This window comes from Liolophura sinensis, chromosome 8 (assembly GCF_032854445.1).
Source record: "Liolophura sinensis isolate JHLJ2023 chromosome 8, CUHK_Ljap_v2, whole genome shotgun sequence".
Lineage (NCBI taxonomy): Eukaryota > Metazoa > Mollusca > Polyplacophora > Chitonida > Chitonidae > Liolophura > Liolophura sinensis.
This window is the reverse complement of record NC_088302.1, coordinates 8079555-8105439: the sequence shown is the minus strand read 5'-3', so window position 1 is coordinate 8105439 and position 25885 is coordinate 8079555. Positions and strand designations below refer to the sequence as shown.

The window sequence follows — 25885 nt, the reverse complement described above, 5'->3', positions numbered from 1 at the left end:
TTCATATATCTGGATTCTTGTTATTTCTACTAGGACAGTCAGTTGTGATACCACCAACCTTTGGCGGATTACTTTCCCCATGATGTACAGCAGACTACATGAAAGCTTCATGAAAGCAGACTACATGAAAGCTTCAACGAATAGCAAGAGCTGAGGAACCTACAAATTCGCATTTCAAAGTGACAACTAAACCACACCTTGTGACTCCTGGCTGAAGGTCAGGCGCTTTCCAGTACTGTGCTGGTTATGTACGGAAGGCTTGTGTACCAGAAGGTTTCCATTTCTGTAAATCAATGAATTGGAGAAAAAACAGTTGTGCAATGAGTGACAAATCACAACTGAATAGCAAATCTTCTCTGGAGATTTTTTTATTCTGCCCATTTTTGTACACTTAACTCAATGTAAGGTAAATAAGGCTGGTCACACAGCCAGGACATCTGGACAGTTAAACCCTCGGGTCTCCTCACTTCTTAGCCGGCTTCTTGCCAGTTTTCTTGGCTCCAGCCTTCTTGCGACGAACAGCTTTGGGCTTCTCTTCTGGCAGCTGCACAAACAGAAATCCAATAAGAAGTTTAATTTTATATCCTAGAACAGAACAAAGAAAACTACTGATTAATCTGAACAACTGTCAGTTTTGTACACTGCAACTGACTAAATATACACCAGGCTTATTTGCATGTACTCTTACAACAACAAAAAATTTCCAACAACATAATGCACTTTTACAACTTTATTCCTTTGTGAATTTTGGAACTGTGAAACTGAAATTAGCGCACTCCATTAATTACACAAATGCCAAAATACCCAACATGACAGAAAACATATATTTAACCTGTATATTTTGGAAAGCGATACACACATCATGATGTTAGAACTAAATGCAGCCTTACCCCACGGCGCTTGTTGATGAGGGCCTGGCGAGCGAGGCGTCCCTTCTCCTCCTTCAACAGTGCGTTCCTCTTCATGACCTCAGCGTAAGGGTTCAGTCTCAGCATGACGCGCATATTCTTCAGAGGGTTCTTCTTCAGCACACGCCGCTTGTTTTCGCGTCTGAAAAACAACAAAGGTTCAACTTACAGAACAGCTTCATAATGATGTAACATGTGAGGACATGGTAAATACATGTATTTAACAGGATTACACGTAACTTATATGCTTTGAGAAAAGACTCACCATACAGAAAGTGTACAAAGTACCACTTTAATCATAGCTTGTATTCACACATGACTATCATCAAAAGTCCCACATCCAAAAGGTTTAACATCCAGAAAGAAATCATCTCCTAAAAAGTCCACGTCTCGTAGAGGTCCACAGATTCAACATGAATGCATGCCTAACTTGTAAAGATGTAAATCATAGCACAAAGGTTTAACATCCAGAAAGAAATCGCAAAGATTCAACATGATTTTATCATAAAATTTTAATTTTAAGGTATGACTTACAGAAAAGGGTTCAATATATCTCATCAAGATTAAACATCACATTTTACTTCACGTATCACACAGGCAGCAGTCAGAAGCTTCTAAAATTCATCCATCTTGTCATAAACACGGACCAAAGAAGCATTTCATCATTACTACAAGGACAGTTTTTTGTTCTATCATTCAAAACTTTGTGGGAGAAATCTTAATTTTTTCTGGAAATTCTACATATTGATGTCTTTCAAGTTTACTAAAACACTAATTTTCCTATGTCTTGCCTCCCCAAAAAACAGCTCAGCGTTTATTAAGCGTAGAGTATCATTCAAAATCATACAACTCTATTATTCATACTCTGGGCGATTCATACGATAACCACACATATAGGACGATGCTACAGTAATAAGAACGTATAAAATATCATAAAACAAATGATAAAAACATGCCGCGCGGCTCTTCGTGAAACTGGGCCCTGCTGACCAGTTTTTACAGGTGAAAGTGAAATTTACGTAGTGCCTTCGTCTTCATAAGATCAAAAGTTTTATTTCTGAAAGATTTAATTGGTGAATGCTGCATGTGATGTTGAATGTGTATATTCTCACCTTGGGGCCCGGAGCACATTCTGTATCTCTTCACTCTTCAGGAGACGACTCAGGTCAGTGTTGGTCATCTTGGGCATGGGCAGACTGTCAACAGAATAAAGTCAATGGTGAACTCATATAAAATCCCTTCCAGCCTGTATAAGGATGGCCCACAGCTGTGAACTCATTTGTTTTTTTTCCTATATTACGTCGCATTTATCGGTGTACGTGCGTACTATCCTCTGGACCTTCTGTGTAGCTCATCCTCGAGTTTCCCAATAGTCATGGTTTGTGTATGTCTTAACAGAATGTGCATATTTCAAGACTGTGGACAATCAGCAAATCAGAAGCTTCTACAATTCACACATCGTGTCATAAACACGGACCAAAGAAGCATTTCATCACCAGCAGCTGACTTCAGACACAGAACAGACATTATTTACAGGTGAGATTACAATTACATGTATTTTATTGGGATCTAATGCCCAAGTTTAGCACCGTTTCCCCATCTACTGAATTCGATCTAACTTCCATGTATGACCAAGTTATTCATTTTATCTGATTCTGGCAGTTCACTTCATCTTAGAATGTTGTTTTGAGTTTTGTTTGGAAGGATGGATGACTGTAAGTTTAATCACCAAAAGTGTTAAGTTTCCCTTCTTTCCCTCTAGAATGTACTTTTTCAACCAAATTTTTAGGGCGTATACGGTATTTACACACAATGCTATGGTGAGAGAAATAGCCACTAGGATGAAGAAATGAAAACATCTTACATCCCTAAAAAATATATCTGTCATTTTCAGGACTTTTAAGCTATTTACAAAAATCTTTCTGTAATTTATGGGAAAAACGAAAAGGAGGGAAGAAAGAAAAGGATGGAAAAAATCTAATGCCTTCAAAAACTTTTGGTCTTTCCACATGCACATTTTGTCATTACCCTGAATTAATGGGTAGAAGTTTAATGGAGGTACCAGTCACATGGAACTGGGTCTGGTAACGTACTTGTAGTTTTTCTTAACTGCTGAGGCCTTCCTCCACGTGCCATACAGCTGGTCAAGCTTCCTGAACGCTCCCTCTGTCCAGATACAGAACCTTCCCACATGACCCCCAGGGGCAATCCTCAGCAAGTTCAGGTGAGCCACATTAATTAACGTGATACCTGTGAACAGGTGAGATAAAGTGTCATGAGAAAACTCACAAGATATCAAATGCCATGAGAAAGTTCATGTGGGCCACATTAATCAACGCGATATGCGTGCACAGGTGAGATATTGAGCGTCAAGGATAAACAATAAGGCCACGAATGGTAAATATCACAATCAAACCTTCTTAAGTCCTTATCTCAATTTAGAAACGGCAACTTCTGTTACTTTTGGGGTGGTCAAATACATGTTAGAAAAAGAGTACAAATTTTCTTAACAGATGTGAATTGCAGCTAGTAATCAGAAGCTTCTAAAATTCATCCATCTTGTCATAAACACGGACCAAAGAAGCATTTCATCATCACTGCTATTCCACATAAAAGTAAAGACGGACAATTTTTCTATAATCACTCACTTATTTGATCTGTGCTTTTTGTTGCACTCAATGGTCTATAACAGCTGTAAAGTTTATGGGGAAAAAGGAAACTAAACATGACAGCAGGGGAAACTACCATCAGTGTACCAGTGAAACCTTTACTACAACTTCACGTCCATTGACAGTCAGCACTCCAGAAATGCTAAAACTCACCGGGTATATTTCTGAAGGCTCTTGTTATCCCATTGTCCTGGTTGTATATGATCAGGGGACCACGTCTCTGTATTCTGCGGCGGTTCCTCATTTTACCCTTCCCTGCTCGGAAACGCTTTGACTTGTAAACCTACACAGACAAAGGAGTCTGGATTGAAACAAATCTGAAGCCACAAAGATTTTAGGAACAAAAGAATTTTCAGGCAGAATGATCTTTCTGTTCCAACAGAACACATTCACTCACTCTTACAACAAGCTCTTCTCTTTTTCACGATACATTTACTTCTGCTGTCCTTTCTACATGGGCTGTAAGAGGTACAGTCCATATAATGATGCAAATCATATAATTTAGACTACATAGCAAAAAAGGGTCAATATTTTTATACATTTTGAGATTTTCCAAGTGACACCGTTTGCTTGATTCTGATTGATTCATCCACTTTATAGGGCCACCCGTTTGCTTGATTCTGATTGATTCATCCACTTTATAGGGCCACCGTTTGCTTGATTCTGATTGATTCATCCACTTTATAGGGTCACCGTTTGCTTGATTCTGATTGATTCATCCACTTTATAGGGCCACCGTTTGCTTGATTCTGATTGATTCATCCACTTTATAGGGCCCCTTCAGATGTTTTTTTTAATGCTGAATATTCTTTCTCGTGAACTTAAGTATTGGCATCAAAAGTATTTAAGGCCCTTATGTGCTTCTGAAATTGCATTTTTACATAACTGTTAGTTTAGGCTAAGCATAGTATATTCCCAGAGCACCTACTTTTTGTATATCTGCCCAAGCTTTGAACTTCTTCAGCATGCTGACAGCCTCCTTGGTTTTCTTATATTCTTCAATCTTGTCTCCGATAACCAGTGGCAACTCTGGGATTTCCTCAATACGGTGACCTGCATAAAGGCAATAACTAGTTAACATTGGCAACCGCAAATTTACAACAATAAAGAGTTCATTCAAAAGGTCAGAGGCTTCTAAAAGTCATCCACTTTGTCATAAACACGGACCAAAGAAGCATTTCATCATGTTGTCATACAGGAGGATTTTATTTATACATCTGATTAAGAGATCTTTTTACCGAGATGTCTTGAACCTACCAAACTTAGACACTTCATATTAACAACAGCAATTGAGACTCCCTGCCAGGTTCAGTTTCACTTTAGAGGGACATACCTCCAGACTGTCAAACACTGAACTCACCCTTTGACATGACCAGGGCAGGGATGCCTGTGGCGGCGATTGCAGAGCACATGGCATAGCGTCTCTGGTTGATGTTGATGCGCCTGTGCCATCTTCTCCAGGTCTTTGTGGGAGCAAACATGCGACCCCCACGGCACATGTTCCCGAAGGCACCCTGACCAGAGCGGTGGGTACCACCTCCCCTTACACGGGGGATACGTGCTACGGCACGTCCAGTTCCCCAGGACTCTGCGGACGTCTGGTGACCTGAAAACAGCAATTTAATACGTCAGAGGCGGGTTGATTTCCGATTGAGGCACCCTCATCAATAGGCAGGCCTCCAGAGAGATGCGGACCGCATCTGGCTCATGTGGTCTGTGTTTGAGACCAGACTATTTGGGAACTCTGCGCGTAGCCTTGGATTCCACACGTATCGTCATACTTCTGAGGCCGATCAAATGCATAGAAAGGCCATAGAATGAGTCAGAGCGCCCTGAATCGAGAGAACGGTTATCGCATTCTGGGATATCGATGTATCCCGGGGCTATTATACACTGTGCCTTCCTTTGCATCCCTGGTGACGCTCTAGCGCTGAATAGCATCTCTGCAGAGGGCAGTGCCCCGTTCCTCCATTGGCTATTGCATTTCTCTTCCCTAGATAACCATTGGACATTACGGAGGGAGTACCACTCGATCACGGATACCTATTGGTACATTCTATGGCCACAGCTACATTCTACCCTGGGAGTGGAATGGTTATGCTACTTGTACTCATGAGCTTCAGAATCAATGCTAGTGAACACTCATTAAATGGTTAATTTTCTATGGTGTGCACAACCCTTGTCGATGACAATACGCCTGCATATGTAGATTTCCTGATATTAATACCGAAATCAAGGACATAAACAAGGTAACACCTTAATCTGGCAGCCTAAACAGGTTTTAGCACTTAAGATTACAAGGTGATGCGTAAGATACCAGTAAGGATCCCAGTTCTGGAGCACAATAAAGCCTTAAGACACTTTTTGTTATCTTCTACCAACAGAGCAGCAATCACTTCGAATGGCAATCTTTATTATTATAGTAAACCCAAAATTTGAGAATTTACCATTAAAACATTTCCAAATAAAAGATTGACGAAACTACTTTTCAGCGTTGAAAATTCCAATGCCAATCAGCATAGAGATTTACCAGCTTTCTCTGAGACTGCATAGGGCTGACGGCCGTTCATCTTCATCTGGAAGTGAACAAAGTTGACAATGTCGGGTCTGATGGGGGCTCGGAACACGGCCGGGAGTGTCACATTAGTGCCCGAGGCCTCCCCCTTCTCACTAAACACGCTTATTAGTGGTCTTGCAGCCTGCAAATATTGACACAATGGCATTAATGTTTGAAATCATTATTCTAGATGACAATGAAACCGGTCTTCAGCCTGTACCCAGATCATGTAAGCCCCATCAGATTATGACAGGCCAAAAATGATGCAGTTATTTGATAGATTTTTTCTATTATTTATTACTCCCCAGATTTTCACTTTTTTTTACATTAGTGGTCAGTGTTACGCGTGAAGATAACCACAGTGCCCTGGGGAAACAAACAGCCGACCCAAGCCAAGTAACAAACTGACCCAAACTTTTGCAAGGTGAAGAATAAACTAACACACATTGGACACAAAAAAAAAAAAGAGAGATTACGAACAACTACACCTTACAGCGGACAACATCAAAATGTTGAGGAAAGCACACGAAGAACAGAGGAGACCATGGTAAGTCAATGCTTGCATTTAGGGCTATATTTTCACATAAATATTGACACCTGTAGCTTCATTACAACATATATTATCCTTAAAAATCCTCTTACTTCCTTCAAGAATGATTCAGTGTGCTATTTTAAAATTCTGACATTCACTGACACCCAGTCCATCGCAACCTCTCAAAAATATCTCTGCAGAACCCCAACTTGATGGAACCGATCTGAGTGAGGTCTGCATTGACAGCACCTCGACATGGAGATGAGAGTTTGAAATCTGTGCCCTGTTTTTTTTTTTTAGGGGGGGGGGGAGCGGGGGGATGGACTGGGTGTTAGCATGAATGTCAAAACATTTAAATACCATGCGTAGTTTATCTAGATGGACCAAGTCAAAGATTGCTCTGACTTTAGGATAGGCAAACTTTTGCCCCAAACCAACGCCAGGGCGCGCTCCATTTAAAAATGTGATGCAATTTCCGTTTGAAACAAAACATATCTATCAAATGCGCCTCTACGGCCTAAAGTTTGCAGATACTTATGTTCTCTATCCTTTCCTCTGTCAATTTATCCTAAGCACAACTTTGATCTTTTATTTCCCAGGCCGCATGGGTTCGAGATTCGTCGGTGATGCTCAAAGCGAAGGGCTCTACGAGCAGCCTCAACACATTCGACAAAGACATGTAACTGCATCAGGTTTTTAAATGGGGCGCGCTCTGACGCTGGTTTGGGGCCATCCTTTGCTGAACAAAATTTTGCCAAACCTAACGTCAGCGCAATCTCGGACTAGACGGACTAACTTGAAATCATATTTACACTACGTTAAATTTTGCCTGGCATTTTAATATTTATTCCCCTAACGTAAAAATCAATGTTCCAATATTTCCAATTAATCGATGCCTTCTTAAATACCAGAAAAACGCTTTTCTGTATCTATATTAACCTTGTGTGATGAAATATGGACACTCTTCAATACAGATGAATCTGTCCGATTCAAGGTACATATTTTACGTTTACACGAACTCACTTGTTTACAACATTAAATTTTATTACAAATGAATTTTCTGTAAGTAAAGATGAAAAATTATTTAGGTCTCCACAAATTTCCTTGTCCAGCACGAATGGAAGACGCAAATTTACCATTTTTAAGACCCAGACTGATCGACACACGTGTTATTTCAGTATGGCTGCAGTCGGAAAAGGGCGAATCATGGTATTCATGCGCTTTACAATCAAAGCAAAATAGTGAGAAATTGTTTCAGAAATGATTCTGCTGAATCAAAAAATAATTATGAACTGCAATGTTTTTTCATACTTAATCACAAAATTAGTCGTAAACGAAAACTGGTTAATAGAGCAGTCTGTTGTTTTTTTATTCCGCGGACGCATATGAACACAAAAGTCGCTCTTCGGTCTTCTTGGTCAAGGGGAGGCTACTGATTTTTCGTGCTCATGACAGCTGAGGTATCGTGTAGAGGAAGAAGACATTCCTGTGCCGGGGAAGCAACTCTTGATAGTAATCAACCTATTTGGTCATACAAAATGGCGATTAATAACACACCAGTCCGTTCTTGACAACACAAATCTCTCAGGATGAAGTTGGACATGTATCTTCATATTTGCCGCCATCTTCAAAATCCCTCAATGGCGAGCGGTCGCCTGGCTGGAACTTTCGACCGATTCCAAAATGCTGCATGAACTTTTATTTGCCCTATCCGGATACTATGGTGGGGTCTTTAAGGACACCGGGGAAGGGATTAAGGTTAAAGTTATAGTAATTTTGATATGTGTCAGCAAAAATTACTTGAGCTATTTATGTCATCGCTTGCAAACACAGCCTTACAACATCTAATTCATTAGGCTAAGGATAGAACTACTACAAAAGGCCCCCCTCCCGCTCCAGCGGTATGTGGAGGTCGTGAGTTCTGCCTGATTTCTTCTCACCATGATAATGCTGGCCACTATCGTATAGGCCTGAGTGAAATCTTACTGAGTACGGCATCAAACACCAATCAAATAAATGAATAATTAATGTCACGATTCATACACACTGAATCTCTTAATGCCGTTAAATGGAGCGACTCATGACTAGAACTGATACTGTCAGGTTTACCAAAATATCTGTTGCAAGTCCTAGTCAGAATATTTGAACCAGCAGTTAGCATGTTAGCGCAGCACAATGACACAAGAGCCTCTCACCAATTCCGTTGCTGTGAGTTCAAGTCCAGCTCATGCTGGTTTAGTCTTCAGCTGTATGTGGAAAGGTGTGCAAGCAAGCTGCAGATTATCTTGGGTTTCCTCAGTCGTCTACTCGGTTGCCTTCCACCACAATGCTTGTCATCGTCGTATAAGTTAAATATTTTTGAGTATCGCACAAAAAAACAATCAAAATAAATAAATGAAAGTCAAAAAAATTTTCTTGTGGCAATAAACAACCATAAAATAAGTCAATAAATTAAGTTCATATTGAATATCCGCAATATATTGAATTGTCACTCCGCGAGATGAGTGAAAAGTTGGTAGAGTGGTGTTACTAGACACCCTAGGTCCTTAGTCCTAGCATCACCGCAGCCAGTAGTTGCACTGGTCTTAAGATAGTTATTTTGATGTGGGAAATGTAGTGAATCTTGATATAAACCCTGATGATAATAACAGTGGCTTTGGAAACATTGACTGGGCTACAATTTAAAAAAACTGTACCTTGTAGTAGTAAGGTCTTTGTGAATAGTAAGTTATTCACTGCATGAATCGTTACGGTATGGCTAATATATAGGCAATGTGGCATTAAGCCATAATTATTCATTCATTCATTCACTGCATGTACCCTAATTTCTCAATCTTTTTGCATATGAAAGAGCAACTTTCAGTGCAATTTATGCGCATTTTCATTTTGATTTTGGAGACAAAACTACATTGGCTGGATTACCCAGTTTCAGAGCTTCACGAAAAATATAATTTTGTCAGTCCACACCGAGTAATGCCTTCAGTTGGTAGAGTGGTGGGACCAGACACGATAAATTGTGAGTTTCAATCTCACTCGAGGCAATGTTTTCATTGGTCTTGAGATATTTATTTCAGTGTCAGAAATTCAACATGCCCAGATGATAACTTGAGTACAATGTGAAAATATCAGTGAAATGACTACATGTACTGCATAAATTGTTGCAGGTCGTGAAGGGACTGCCATTCCTGTGCCCCTCAGAAGAGGAGTTGCTCAACAGGGCGTGTGGTCTAGGGACCTACTGCAAAAAGTTCAGAGAATTTGTCAAGAAGCATGAAAGGATATTTTCATCACTTTGTGGAGAAGGTGAATGGGGTTTAATTGCACGTTGCAATGTAGTTCAGCCATATCATGACATTGTTCGAGGGTGAAACACCTTCATAATCTGAACCTGTCATTTTCTATGTTTTTGGAAAACATCTGTTCTCAGAAAGTTGTCTGGCCTACTACAGAAAATGATCCATCCAAACACTTGTGTCTGCCAAAAATTTCTTCGGTAACATTCGTATACAGAAAAGTCAAGAAAATGGTGTGTACTTTAGTTGTTAATGATAAAATGCAATGATTTTCAATGTGTTACCAGTGTAAATATAACTGATAATGATTCAGACTTTTTGGGGTTGATCTCGTATTTGTATGAGTTACCATGTAGATTATCTCCATAATGTGTGTGTGTTTTGTTACAATAACGAAAACAACACAAATGTGTAGATCCTAAAATGTTATATAAACTGTCTCAATCTTCAGCTTGGAAAGTTTAACCCATTTTGTTAAACACTGTAGGTAATCTTCGCAAATCCTCTGCAGATTTCTCTTCTAAATATATTATCCATCTTGCCATCAACCCTGTCATCCATGAATCCAAGTTGCTGTGGAGTTTCCTCTCCAGTCGATATGTACAAGCAGATTCAGTAATGCAATAGAAGCATAAATCGCGCTGTCCAATACTAGGTTATGTACAAGTTTAATACCATTTGTGATATGATCAAACCATCTGCAGACATCCAAAAAAAGGGAAGGTCAAGTTTTTTGCATTGATTTTCAACTCCATATGCCCATCATATATTGACTTTTTCAGATGCAGCGAAGTACTCTGAGCAGCAGCATGGCTTGTATGTGATGTCATTCTCCATGTCTGTGGATGCAATCCTTGACTCGTACATGCAGAAGCTTGGTGATGTGGAGGAAGACATACTGAAGGATCCCCATCTTGGGTGCCACATATACTGTGTGAGCTCAGTGAGGTGAGGTACAGTAAAAGTACTTTAGGCATCTAAAGACTTAAAGAAAAAGACCTCTGAAAATTGAAGTAGGCATCACGAAATAGACTACTTAAAACTATGCATAAATATACTGTCATTATTTTATGGATTTTTGTGAAAAGTGTTAAAGGTGCTCAAACATCAGAATTCTAAGGACAGATTTATGGACAAGAGGTTAGGATCTCTGATTTCACAGGAAGTTTATCCAACTTTAATCACGACACTGAGTGTTAGCATAACATATGTACAAGTAAAAGATTACTAAAATAATGGTTACAAAAGTTCCTTTATTTTGGTGATCATCAGAAAAGAAAGGAGATGTGATATCAGACTTCCTACATATTGTCAGTATGGCTCATACAACCCACCATAGTTTTCTAATATTTGAATGCCTTTCAACACTCTAAATCTGAAAAAAGAAATGAGGGTATTTTTACTTATAGTTGTGAGTGGTCTGTACAATGAACCTTACTTGATATTTTAGCTTCTTTTGCTTTAAAGAAGAGATACTTGCATATGTTTAACTAAAGTACTGTGTATATACAGTAGACTCTCTGTAAACCGACCGTACTCGGGACCGAACAAAAAGGTCAGTTTAGACATGAGATGTCGGTGTATTAAAGATGGGCAAGTAACCTACAACAACAACAACAACATGTGTATTTTACATACATTTACGTTTAATTAAACTTGATGCACAGTGATGCAAAGCTATGGAAAGAAGCTGATCTGTACTTTACTTTAGTACATATGCATAATTACTTTACAAAAAATCGAACTTTATCACTCAAGTTGATTTCCACATGGCGGTGCTTTACCGGTCTACTGGCCAAAAGGTCTAAAGGGCACCCAAACTAGCATGCAAGATGAGCCTCAACTGTTATACTTTTATTCGTCTTGTGTGTTGTTTCTTTTAGTACCAGCTGCTCTTCCCAGCCCTGGATTCCGTTATAGAACAAATAGAAACTCAAAAGGTACGTACATTCATACTACCCTTTTTCTTGATTACTGCTCTTAATTTTCTCACATGTGCTATTAGCTCGCCTAGACTAAGTACAGGCGTACCTTATGCCATACCCTGAGCTATGGCGTTGACGTCCAATTACGTTGAAAGCAATGTTAAAGAAAATGTTAGGGGTTATATCTCAAAAAGTACTGCATGAGCTCAGGCTTTGTACATATGTAGAGCACAATAGCATGAGGGGGATATTCCATTCTTGTACATATTAAATAGCACAAATTACTGGATTCCTGACTTAGTGTGTTGTCTATTGAAATCAGTATTAAACAAAATGTTAGGGGTGGTATCTCAAAAAGTACGGCATTTATTGAGCTCAATGTTTGTACACTTGTATAGCACAATAATAACACTAGGATTGTATTCCATTGCTGATGCTCTGTATTTTAATTAATGTAATTTACCAATTTCACAATTTCAGTTCTTTGTGTATTGAGCGGAAGTTTTGCATTCACATGCCTCCTACAGCCTTACTATTTTTTTAGCCTTACTATTAAATCTAATCTTTTCTTTTGTTCTGGTTGTAGGCCCATGGCTGTTATATTTTAGAGATTATACACAAAAACAGTAGAAGTGGCCTGCCAGTGGTTGAAAAATGTTTACGAAGGTAAGGGAATTGTACAGGTGAAACAGCGTGCTTGTATCCTTATTTGCATTCACTGTTTGTTGTTTTAGAACTTCATTTTCTGTACAAACAGGAATGTATCAAAAAAACTGAAGCCTTTGTAATTCTTCAACCATTTCACATGTTTGCAAGATGTTTATTCAAGCGTATTGTGAAGGCATTATTCTGTGTTGACTGATCAAATTATACTTTTTGTGAAGCCCTGAAACTGACCAATCCAACATCATTTATGACAGCTATCAGTTGTGAAATATTCCTGCCACCATAATGCTGGTTGCTGTCGTATAAATGAAATATTCCTGAGTACGGTGTAGAACACCAGTCTAATATAATATATAATCCAGTGCACAGCAGAACACCTCAGCAGAATAAATAACTGCCTGTGAAAGTTCAAATGCTTTTGTGCGTTTGTCAGGATGATGAAGAACTGTAACCAGGTGATGTACAAACAGCTGAGCACCTGGACACTTCACGGGGAGCTGTATGATGAGTACAAGGAGTTCTACATCCAGCCCCAGGGAGAGGCGACCTCAGCAGGGAGTGGGGACCCACAGCAACAGGATGATCTGGGGGTAGGAGGTGTCCCCTTCACACAACTACAGGTAGATGCTTGCAGAGATTATATAGCAGGGTGAAGGCTTGCAGAGATTCTTATAGCAGGGTGGCTTCCATCTCTGGTGATATGAGGGAAGGTCTCCAGCAACCTGTAGATGACCATGGGTTTCCCCTGGGCTATGCTCTAAACATGAAAAATGCTGTAAAAAAATGTTGCCTGAAATTTTGTGACCGTTTGAGCTCAAAATGTGACACAATTGAAAATTTCTTTTTCTGACAGAAGCACATGTACTGTTCACATATTAAGTTGTGTGAAATGATGTTTCCATCCTCACCTTTAAAATACCTGATGTATTTTGCAACAACTTATGTCTGATCTGCTTGTAATGTGGTCTTATGATGAAATAGACCATAGACATACCCTCATTCCTCAACCTTTTCGCATATGAAAGAGCTTTCAATGCAATTTATGCCTTTTTGTTAGTTGATTTTAGAGACAAAACTGCATTGGTTGGATTGGCCAATTTTAGAGCTTTACAAGAAATGTAATTTTATCAGTCCACGCAAAAAATGCCTTCAGAATATACTTAAATTAACACCTTGCTCACATTTGAGAAGGGTGAAGAAATACAATAATGAATATTTTGGAATATTGGAGGAATTTTATCTAATCTGGACAGGTTGTTAATAATTTCTGTGATGTTCATCGGGGTCACCAGCCGAAATATACATATTAGCCCTCAAAATCTGAGGAATTATGCCTTGAATTTGCATCTGTAATTATACTATGCTAGTTGAATTTAAGTATTTTGGGTATGCTTCTTATTTTTAAGGTTGGATATTAGTAGAGCTGAAAGCAAAGAATTACATTTCTCTCCCACTTTTTAGAAAAGTAAAGATATGGACATGTTGTTCAGCAGATGGATTAACCACGTGAAAAAAAGAGAAACAATAACATGTATATTGGCTAGAAAGAGCAGGCCTGTCCATGTAATTTTTTTATTTTTAATGTATCATAACTATTTGTATGATATAACAGAAGTTGTCTTTTGAGCCCACATCAAGACCTCCAGAGGCGAGCCAATTTGTTTTGCGTTCTGACCTCCTACCGAGTTACATTCCTGTCCGAGTTGCCAACAAAATCCTCTTTGTGGGAGAGTCTATCCAGATGTTTCAGCTCAAGAGAGGCGGCCATCGGAAGACAGAAGGTTTGCATTTCTTGATTATAGTAATGACAAATTTTTATGTATTGTTTGGACTTTTTGTGTATTACTCCCAATAAAACAGTTTTTATGTTGAAGAAAGTGTAGTGACAAGTCCCTAATTTCTCAGCCTTTTCTCTTATGAAGGAGCAAATTTCAGTGCAATTTATGCATGTTTTTAAATTGATTTTGGGGCAGTAACTATATTGGTTGGATTGGCCAATTCCAGGGCTTCACAGAAAGTATAATTTTATCAGCCTGCACTGAACAGTGCCCTCAGATTTTGCTTGAATAAACACCTTGCAAACATATGAAAAGGTTGAAATCTAAGCTGATGACAGGATCGTATTCATTTGTGTTTCACAGACTGAACGTGGGGTTTTCCTGGACATGATGACATTACAGAGTCTAAATCTTGGCTTTCCTGTTTCCTTCACCTTTAAAATGACTGCTGTCTTGTAAGGGAAACATTCTCGAGAGTAGGATTGAACTCCTGTGAAACTTCCTCCTCCCATACCCTAATCGCCTAATGGTTGTGAAAATGAATGTAAAGACCTGAAAGATTAGTACATAAATAAATAGAGCATGTCTTAGTCAAGGTTATCCACCACTATCACGTATTGTAGGACCTCGGTGACGGTAAGGGGTCGACAGTGCTCTTGGGGGTCATTTGCACCGTCTGACATTAGCTGTCAAAGACCAGCTTATGTATGTGTATACATGTTTCTGTACATCACATGTGGGAAAGTTAGTAACTTGGCATTTGGTGGTTTTTCACTGGGCACTCTGGTGCCGCTGGTTTTTGAATAATTATGATGTTACCAGTGGCAGTTGGTTCTTGCTGTCGAAACCGAGCTTATTGACTTTTAATATTATGAATTAGAAAAAGTGATCTAACTTCATTTTCCTTGCATGAATATGAACTTCTAACATATCACTTGTATTGTGTTTCACTGACTAAAAGCAATTTTGGTAGCGAGTATAACTGATTTTACAGAGAGGTGAATATAGGCTACTGACTAAAAGAAAAAGACTATTCGCGACCGCAGACCTCCAGGCACTTACGAGTATGAGTCCGCAGAAGGCAGACAGTGAGGTGAAATATAACGTTGGGAAGATGTAGGGAAATTAAAAACATTGGACGATATTCAGAGAAGTAAGACAGCAGAACAATATGCACAGCATATATAGATTGTGAATGTCAACAAAACCTGGTTTTGGACTTATGAGACCGTCAAGCAAAGTTTTGTGTTAATTAGACAATGTTTTCATCGCTGTGTATGAGCGAGTATGTGTGTTGGTGCGAGTAAATGACAGATGCCCTGGATGTCCACTTTTTCAAATAGTGAAAAGTTCTTCAGTATGGTATTACATCACTCCAATAAATAACCCAAGGTTGTGTCACATATAAACCTGTGTACAGGTCCCATTCTTCATAATTTGTGTGTCATGTTTCATTACCACACGTTCCATCCCTCACAACTTGTGGACCATGTTTCAATACCACATGTTCCATCCCTCATAACTTGTGTACCATGTTTCAATACCACACGTTCCATCCCTCATAACTTGTTGACCATGTTTCATTACCACAGATTACCACAGGTCTCATTCCTCATAACTTGTATGCCATGTTTCATTACCACACGTTCCATCCCTCATAATTTGTGTACCATGTTTCATTACCACACGTTCCATCCCTCTTAACTTGTGTACCATGTTTCATTACCACAGCTCCCATCCCTCATAGTTGTGTACCATGTTTCATTACCACAGGTCTCATTCCTCATAACTTGTATACCATGTTTCATTACCACACGTGCTATCCCTCATAACTTGTATACCATGTTTGATTACAACAGGTCTCATTCCTCATAACTTGTGTACCATGTTTGATTATCACAGCTCCCATTCCTCATAACTTGTGTACCATGTTTTATTACCACCAACCTCATTCCTCATAACTTGTGTACCATGTTTCATTTCCTCAGGTCCCATTCCTCATAACTTGTGTACCATGTTTCATTTCCTCAGGCCCCATTCCTCATAACTTGTGTACCATGTTTCATTTCCTCAGGCCCCATTCCTCATAACTTGTGTACCATGTTTCATTTCCTCAGGTACAATTCCTCATAACATGGGTACCATGTTTCATTTCCTCAGGTCCCATTCCTCATGATGTTTTGGGGCGTTTCCGTCAAAAGTTCACGGAATTGTCACGCCTGGAGGAATTCAGTCTGCTGAGATTTGAGGAAACTATAGATGAAATCCGGCTGTTTGTGGCTGAGGTATGTCAACCCACACACTTTAATTTTTGATATAATAGGGATTTAAGGATCTCTGTCTTACACTTGGATCTCTACACCTACTTTTTACACCACTTTAGCACTGATGTGCAACAAAATGTTTTATCACAAATTTTTTATTTTTTATTAAAACGGACAACTATCATTACAGTGTAGAAATGCCAAAACCAGCTACGGTAAATGACCTAAAGTTTCACCCTGAGACTTGGAAAGTGTATCCCAGGATTCATTGCATTGATTTTAGTTTTTACTGACTCAATGTTGCAGACCTTCAGGAGTGGTCAAGGGATTATACTGACAGTTCAGGAATGTAGTAAACAAGCTCACGCTTCACTGAGAAGTTAATCTATACTCCTATCACCAACAGTTCATGCTTTCCTCACTTTTAATCATAATGATTTTAGTACATGCACTTCGCATCAGGTTGATTGTTTTATGATTGTTATTTTTCGATAACTGGAAATGTGGGAGAAATCTCTGTGGTGATTAAATGTGCCTGCACAGTACCTTTAATGGCGAATATCCGTTTTTAGATTTGAGGGGTCTCTGTATACAAAGTTCTAGCAGAATTTAGCATACCGCAAATCAATACTTGCAAATCAGGCCAACCAGCAAACGAGGGGAAGATGTCACACTTCAGTCAAAGTCACACCTACAAATGTGCGTTTGTGCCTTTCTTGTTCACATGTAAATCATGTCTGGGCAAAACTGTATACAGGAAACCGTGAAACTTTTTATTTTGATATAAAGCCAGTGAAGGACGTTGTGCGAACTCCTATTGTGATAACAACTCAAACAAATCCTGTCTCCCGATATGCCGGACTCGTACAGAGTGCTACCGCAGAGCAGTTAAAGTAAATCATATTAATATTCGGAAACCTTGTTTTTCATATGTTTTCTGTGTTTAAGGGGAGGTTCCTGATATAAAAACAGAAACTCTCCTGCAATAGGAGGATCGTACCAACTGTAACGAAACAAAATGTATGTGTAAACTTACATAATAAATTGGAATTACATGGACATGGGAAGCTGATGAAAGGTAGTTCTCAGTGAAATTCGCTTTTAGCTGAAATACATTTGTACACGTATTTGTTGCATGAGGGCTCTCAGCGGACAACCATTCACAAGATAACGGTGTGAGGTGACTTCCGCATAGGCCTGACCCGAATAATCAGGTCGTCTGTAGTGTACATTGTGCATTTTCCTTTCTTTGTTTGGGGCGGTCATGCTTCGAGACAAATGTTTGGAATTTAAAGGTTTGGACTAGACATTGCCTGTCTTGATATTTTTTTTGATTTCGTTCATGGGTATATTTAAAGATGCACATGTAGGCGTTCTAGTCGGGAGACCTGCACAGCTCACTGTCGGTGACTTGGCCCAATGTGGCGAGGGTTAACAGCCAGAGCTGCTAAGTGCCTTGCCGGGTAATGAAACGCGCTCTGGGCTAATCACTTTTTTCTGTCATTTTGCCATCAACTCAGATCATACGAAAGTGAACAACAGTAACTTGTGTGCGAAACTTTAGGTCATTTACCATTCTTGAGTTTTCTTTCTGTTAATTTTATTTAATATTGTTAATTCTTATTTTGGATGTTTGACTTTATGTTGCACTCATCATGCTTGCTGTATTAAGCAATCAAAACATATACTGAATATGTTCTGTGGCCAAAGTGCCATGTAGTAAAACCACCCATGTTATCATTAAATATTATGTGACTATTAACAATACTGATTGTTTTTCTCCCTCAGAGACTATGGCGGCTGATCGTGGAAGACTTTCATTTGATTAACCAACTGAAAGTCATTAAAGATTTCTTCCTGATGGGTAGAGGAGAGTTATATCTGGCGTTCATCGACAAGGCTGAAGACATCCTGGTGCGGCCACCTATTAGCACAACAGAGTATGGTAAGGGGAGAGCATTTTGTGCAACCTTCATGTCATGTTACATTACTGTAACCAGTTGTTAAGATCAGTTGGAATTATAAAAGAAGTGAAAATGATTTCATGTTTTTTTATATGTTTTATCTTGTGTATTGAGAAATGTTTGAAATTTTTAAACTACATGTCTCGATTGTGCCCATACTAATAAGGTTAAAAAATTTGCCTCCTGACACAAATTTTGCTCATCTCCTTGGCGAAATGGAGAACTTGCTGATAAATCTGATGTATATTTATTTTAGATGTGAATGTGATGTTCCAACAAGCAGCCAATGTGTTGATGTCAGATGAGGCTTTAGTGCAGAGATTTCGACTGAATGTCAGCCATGCAGGGACACAACCCAAGGCTAAGACCAAAAGTGTGTTCTTTGTGTGAAACCCACATTTTGCAGTATTTTTGTGACTGATAAGTTGTATCAGCTTTATCATTCATTGGTATTCATGCTATTGGTCAGATAGTATTACTGCAGTATGAGAAGTGGTTACCGAACAGGTACTTTAGTGTAACATGTTAATTACAGATGATGTAGTTACCTGTCCAGGACAGTGTCTGTCGAGAGACCTCGGGATCAAACCCAGTTCGGGTCATACCAAAGACTTAATAAATGATACTTGTTGGTGCCTCGCTTGGTGCTTAGCACTTAGCAAAAACTGTTAAATACAAATTTGAACTTCAAACATACAGATATAATACAAGAGAAACAGCTGAAGATCCCATCATTTAACCACTTTTGTTAACTCTTATACAAGAGAAACAGCTGAAGAACCCATCATTTAACCACTTTTGTTAACTCTTAACCCATTGTCCATTTTGCAGAGCTGCTTAGTCGGGATGAAATGGAGGATGACAAGATTCAAGAGCTTGGCTGGAAAAGCCTTTCACTAAAGTACCGAGTGGGGGAACCACTTCACATTCTGTTGACAGACACTGTGCTGGACAGGTAACCACAACACCTGTAATAAACATGTCACACTGTACTGGACAGTTAACCACAACACCTGTAATTAACATTTCACACTGAAGTACCAGGTGGGCAACCACAGGTAACCACAACACCTGTAATAAACATGTCACACTGTACTGAACACATAACACCAACATCTGTAATAAACATGTCATACTCTCCATGTGCTGTTGACATTGAACTGGACACATAACACCAACACCTGTAATAAACATTGTCACACTGAAGTAAAAGTGGGCAACCACTTCACATACTGCAGACAGACATTGTGATAGACAGGTAAGCACAACACCAATAATAAACATGTCACACTGAAGTACCGGGTTGGGAAACCACTCCACATACTGTTGAGAAACACTGTACTGGACAGGTAACACAGAACACCTGTAATAAACATGTAACTCTGAAGTACCAGGTGTTGAACCACTTCACACACTGCAGACACATTGTGCAAAACAGCTGTCATTGTATGTATGAAACAAAAAGAAACGGTAAATGTATACTTACGATATGAGCTTTAGTACTGAAAAGTAATATTTGCCTTGCATTATACAGCCACGTCCCTGACAATGTATGTGTCGCTGGTGCATATCATTGAAGAGCACGTGGTCTGTGTAGTCTGGCTAAACTTTTCAGTCGTGTCTGATCAGAACAGAACAGATCTGGAAAAGGTACCAGATGTTGTTGAGTGCTGACACAAAAGCGAGTCCAGATGTGAAAAAAACAAAAGTGATATGACGATTGTCAGTAGTTTTGAAATGAAGTGATAAACAGTGACAATCGGTGCCTTTATATACAGAGCAACATCAATCAGAGAAGTAGCAGGGGCCAAAATTTTGACCGTGCATTTGTAAAATCGTATGGCTTCAGTCCAGTTTAAACATAATGTCCTCCATAAATTTGGCACAAGCCAGTGCTAGCTATCGTTTACTGTTTTGGGCATTGAACTGTCCTATTGTTGTCATGTTGACACATGCAAATCAAAGGCGTCTTTGGTAGCCTTGATATAATACTGTTGACTACATCATTGTTGTGAGGGTAACAATATCGAAGAGTAAAGATAAAAAACTGTTTGCTTTAACTTTGCAACTCTGCAATAGGCCTTGCATAAAACAAAGAAACACAAAGATGCTTGAATAAGTTCAGCACAACCATTTTAACAAAATATACAAATAATACATATATATATATATATATATATAGTCTCTTACTGAAGGCAGCCACCAAATCCAGATGGAATATTCTGGTTTCCAAAGGCGAGTCAGTCTCAAGTAAAGTAAATGACAGGCTGTAGTGGGCTGACGAAGGTTTATTCCCCAACTGCCTGTGAAGGTGTAACTTCTCGGGGCAGAGGTGGGGAGGGGGGAATGGGTTGACCGGAGTGTCCATGATGCTGAGCTGGCGATGTATGAAATATACACAAAGTCACTTTTAGGTCAAACTGGGATGAAAAAGGAACAATGAGCAATACAAGCTCCAAAATAACGTCTCAAAAAAAAAAAAGCAAGTGGCGAAACACAAGCTCACAAAGGGCTAGGTACAGAAAATAAAGTACAAGTGACGAATGTGGAATCCGTCACAGTGGATGACTGTGAATATGACTGTGAATGTGACTGCTCTCAAGTGGACTTGAGTAAATAATGGCCCACAAGTGGACTTGAGTAAATGACTGTGAGCATCACCAAGCCGTCGCTCATATTTATAGAGTAAGGTTAAGAAAACTCTGGATGGTTTGATTGTAACCATGTTTACAACACCAATACATATTTCCAGAATGTATACTCTATGTGCAGGCTATAACATACACAGAGGGAAAAATGTAATTCAGACACTGACAAATAAAAAAATGTATAATACAATGTTGAAAGACATGGTTCGTTACACTGTCTTGTGGTCACTGTGCATTTTGTAAACCTGTATGTATCAGTGAGGAATTTGTCAAAAAGTTCAGTGTAATTTGATTGTATGTACTTTATGGACAGCCCCGTAGTACAGCTTAATGCGTTAAATTTCTGTATAAATTTTCCTGCAGCACTATGATTTCTTGGTAACTGTTTTGCCAGGTACAACACAGTATTCCAGTTTCTTCTGGCTGTGAAGCGTGCTCAGCTGATGCTGCAGAAGTGCTGGCTGTTACAGATGCAGGGCAGGAAGAGCCAGATTAGCCTGGAGGAGAGGGCAAAGTGGCAGCTCCGCACACACATGGCCTTCCTGGTGGATAACCTTCAGTATTACCTACAGGTACACAAACCCAAAGCATATGTACATACATACATACATACATACATACATACATACATACATACATACATACATAAACATGTGCCTTGAGCGATTTCAAGGCTTTTGGCGTAATATAGTAATCCAAATTAAACTGGTAAATATATGCAATAAATTTACACGTCAGAAGAATTTTCAGTATTAAACTGGGCGCAATGAAAAAGACAAATCTGAAAAACAATTCAAATTGAAAACAAATTTTTGTACAGTGTTTGTTCTCTGCACGGCATTGTGTGAGGGGCTCACTGGTCAAGAGACCGCTCTGGTTAAGAGTGTTCACGTTTTAGTAAACTGGAGATCTGGATTCAAGTTAGCCCTGATAGTACCCGTAATCACAGCCCTGTCTTGTTCCATAAGCTTATCTTGAGCACCACAGTACTTCCCTTGCTGGCCTTAGTATACTACTGCTAGGCACCCAATAATTTTTCTCTCCGTAGTCACAGTCGTCTCAGCAATCAATTCCAGGTAGGTATTCCTAATTGTCATCACTAGTAAATCCACACAAACATGAAACTATAGTGGAAACTGGATGAATTCCAACTCCAACCGCCATGTTTGAATGCAAGCTCCTCACAGTCCATACAAGGGAGATAACTACTGACACTTTTAGCATATTTTGTACTTGTTTACTGTTTTCTTCAATTTTGTTTAATTTATGTGAGAAATATTTTTAGTGGTCATTGTTGATTGTGATTCCCTCTAGGTCATTACTGGTGAGACTGATCCTAAACAGTTAACAAGAATGTGTGTCAAAAGGTCTAACTTGCTTATTAGTGGCGGTGGTAATTGCATACATGATTCCCCTCACTGTGAGGAGTATGCATTCAAAGATGGCGGTTGGAGTTGAAATTTATCCAGTTTCCACTATAGTTTCACCCACCTAGACTTGATAGCTGAGATTAAAGTCTCAAACAAATTATCTGGTGCTCAGCAGTAGCACACTAAAGCCAGCGAGGGAAGTACAGAGGTGTTTAAGGTAGGCTTATGGAACATGACAGAGCTGTGATAGTATACGTAATCACAGCCCTACAGAGCTAGAGTCATGTCTGAGTTACTACATGTTTAAAATTGCAGTTCTTCTATTTCCCCGATTTTGCCCACAACATATCATGTGACTGGAAGTTGAAAGGAATTTCAAATCTCAATCAGTCAATCAGTCTGTTTAAACACATGTGACTGAAAGTTGAAAGGAATTTCAAATCTCAGTCAATCGTTTTGTTTAAACACCTCATGTGACTGGAAGTTGAAAGGAATTTCAAATCTCCATCAGTCAGTCAGTCAGTCTGTTGAACACATCATGTGACTGAAAGTTGAAAGGAATTTCAAATCTCAATCAGTCAGTTTGTTTAAACACATCATGTGACTGAAAGTTGAAAGGAATTTCAAATCTCCATCAGTCAGTCAGTCTGTTTAAACACATCTTGTGACTGAAAGTTGAAAGGAATTTCAAATCTCCATCAGTCAGTCAGTCTGTTCACATTTGTAGGTTGATGTGATTGATTCCTTGTTTTCCATCCTGCTGGAGAAGATCAACACTACACGGGACTTTGAAGCTATCAAGTTGGCTCATGATCAGTTTGTGGCTGGACTTCTGACTCAAAGCTTTGTTCATGTGAAACCAGTAAGTTAATTTCTTGTCAAACCCTAGGCTGAGCTCTTAGAGCATCTGCTTCAGGGGTGGAAGATCCAGGTTCATTCCAGGGTCAGGTTACACCTAAGACCTTAAAAGAGGAAGTTGGAGCTGCCTCGCTTGGCATTCAGCATGAAGTGGAAGTGCAACGACTGGTTGACCCATATCAGTGTAATGGCTCTAGTGGGGCGTATTACTTGCCTTCGTTAAGTCATCTCAGTAAAGCAACACTTGATTATAGACAGGTGGAAATCGGTCCTGGAACAAAGAGGCACATTACATACACTCTAATGACTCCTTCGTCACCATATGACTGAAAAATTGTTAAGTACCAACGCTAAACCCCAAGCACTTACTCACTCATTCTTGTCAAACCAGTAAGTTAATTTCGTTCTACCACAGGACCTGTGTGTACCTTGTAGCTATTCATTTTAAACACCAACAGCTTCGTTGATTTGATACATTGTGCCAGGTTTGAGGTCGTAAGATCGCTGAACAGTGAAGTTGCATGTAAATTTGTGATTGGTCCTCTGTTGCAGGTATCCCAGTGTTTAAATGAGCTCCTGGGCCTCTGTTCTTTGTACTGTCGTGTCATCCATTCATGTGGAGCCGTTATGACCAAAGTGCAGATTAAATCTATGGAGAATGTGGCAAAGGTAAGAGACACTGGAATTTTAAGAGTTGCTCAGCTTATGCCTAGTTTTTGATCTTGGGATTAAGTGCATGTATTCTAATGTACAATTGTGTTGTGTTTTACTGGTAATCTGTGGATGGTTGTGGGTTTCCTCTGGGCACTGCTTGGTTTCCTCCCACTATAGTGTTGGCTGCCGTGATAAGTGAAATACATATATTCTCAAGTAAGGCGTAAATTTCAATTTCAATATGTTCAAGTCGTCTTTATTTTTTTGTTGTCAACAGTAAAGTGAAAAATTCAAATAACATCTCTTATAATTAAATGGAGCAGCAAAAGAGAAAATTAAGACGGAAGTTAAGATAGAAATGTGGGGCATTTTACAAATGTGGTTTGATGTGAAGGAAAACACAAAGCTGTATGATTTATGTCTTATCACTTTGATTTGTACAGAAATTCCAGTGGCAGTCTAGCCTGCTGTTTAAGCTGCTAACCAGTGTCCGTGACAACAGTGCGAACCCACACCTGGCCCAGCTACTGTTGCGTCTGGATTATAACCGGTACTTCACCACATCTGGGGGACAACTTGGCAGGTAACTGAGCTGTTCTACATGTCATTTGTTCTGTTGGTCAGTCAGTTGATGGGTATGTGGATACAATTTCAGGCATGCTTTCTCTTAACATGTGCCATTCACTTAACGATTAGCCCTGAGTCCAAGGCGGCACAAAACACCATGCATGGGATGTCCCAGCTATTGTGAAGTTTTGCTTATTTAATGTAGGAATTATTTTTTAATTTTATTTATTTAATTTTTTTTTATAATAACACTAATGTAATTTAATTTTAGTGTTTATTGCAGACAATAGAATAGATTGTCTATTAATAAGAACAAATTTTTAATGCTGTATTTTTTCTCATTTTACTTCTTTGCAGTTTGGATGAATCTGTGATGCATTGAGAAATGTTCTCATCTGTGTGTGTGTGACCTGCACATAGGTTGGATATGTATCTCATCAATGTGTAGAGTGAAATGAAATATCACGAGGCTTTGGGTCTTCCTTTGGGCCTTGTGCATTCAGGATATGAAATGACGTTTGACCTACCTGCAAGACAGCTTGTACTCTAAGACCATCAATGTGTCAATGTTGGGCAAGGCCAACAAGGTAGACAACTCCTCCCATCAATTTATTGTGGTTATCTGCCCTTAATGGACGCCTGCGTGTGCGGTTTCTCAGGTCGGCACCAGTAAGTTTACTCCATTGTCTCGTCCCAAACCTAAGGTCTGGTCAGTTTTTTGAAGAATGGGTAGTGGTTTACTGTGGGCAGTCTTTGTTTCCCCCGCCCCTAAGCACACCAATGTCACTCTACTGGAACCTTCTTTAGCATGATATTCATATCCAGTCAAATAAATGAATTGTTAAGTCTGTCCAGCTGTTCCTGTGTGGGCCATATTTCACAAAGATGTCGTACATGTACAATAATCCCACGCATAGGACCATGGTAATAGTGATGTATAAAATATCATACGACAAATGTACAAAAAAAAAAAACGTATGCTGCTTTGTAAAACTGGGCTCTAGTGTAGGGCTGAAAAAGTGCGCACCCATTAACCTGACCTCCACCACAAAGGTGAAATCAAATTGAACGTGATGAATTAGCATATTTCGTGCTACTCTTTTTGAATGTGTGTGTATAATGTGAAAATGAATGCATTATATTTATTTGAAGTAAAATTTTATACATAGCAAAAATCACATTTGTTCTGTTGTCCCTTTATATGTTGGTAGTTTTATGTAGAAAGGTCTGCC

The 25885-nt window shown here is 39.3% G+C and overlaps 2 protein-coding genes across 2 annotated transcripts; one reads left to right on the top strand and one right to left on the bottom strand.

The window, feature by feature from the left end:
• Window positions 1-352: 352 nt before the first annotated feature.
• Window positions 353-7852, bottom strand: LOC135472245 (large ribosomal subunit protein uL4-like). The gene is made up of 9 exons (XM_064751652.1): window positions 7803-7852; window positions 6108-6276; window positions 4938-5183; window positions 4506-4630; window positions 3731-3860; window positions 3002-3158; window positions 2021-2104; window positions 891-1050; window positions 353-544 (listed from the first exon to the last, which is right to left on the bottom strand). The coding sequence occupies exons 1-9, from the start codon at window positions 7803-7805 to the stop codon at window positions 464-466; spliced, it is 1155 nt and encodes a 384-aa protein (XP_064607722.1). The 5' UTR covers window positions 7806-7852; the 3' UTR covers window positions 353-463.
• Window positions 7853-8169: 317 nt separating this feature from the next.
• LOC135472244 (gamma-tubulin complex component 4-like) lies at window positions 8170-25776 on the top strand. The gene is given in 17 exon segments (XM_064751651.1): window positions 8170-8424; window positions 9831-9969; window positions 10742-10873; window positions 10876-10907; window positions 11843-11899; window positions 12471-12550; window positions 12984-13170; window positions 14163-14331; window positions 16489-16613; window positions 18381-18537; window positions 18813-18929; window positions 19388-19511; window positions 21599-21776; window positions 23302-23436; window positions 23985-24101; window positions 24530-24669; window positions 25011-25776. Coding segments are annotated over 17 exon segments (1989 nt in total). The 5' UTR covers window positions 8170-8349; the 3' UTR covers window positions 25036-25776.
• Window positions 25777-25885: the final 109 nt, after the last annotated feature.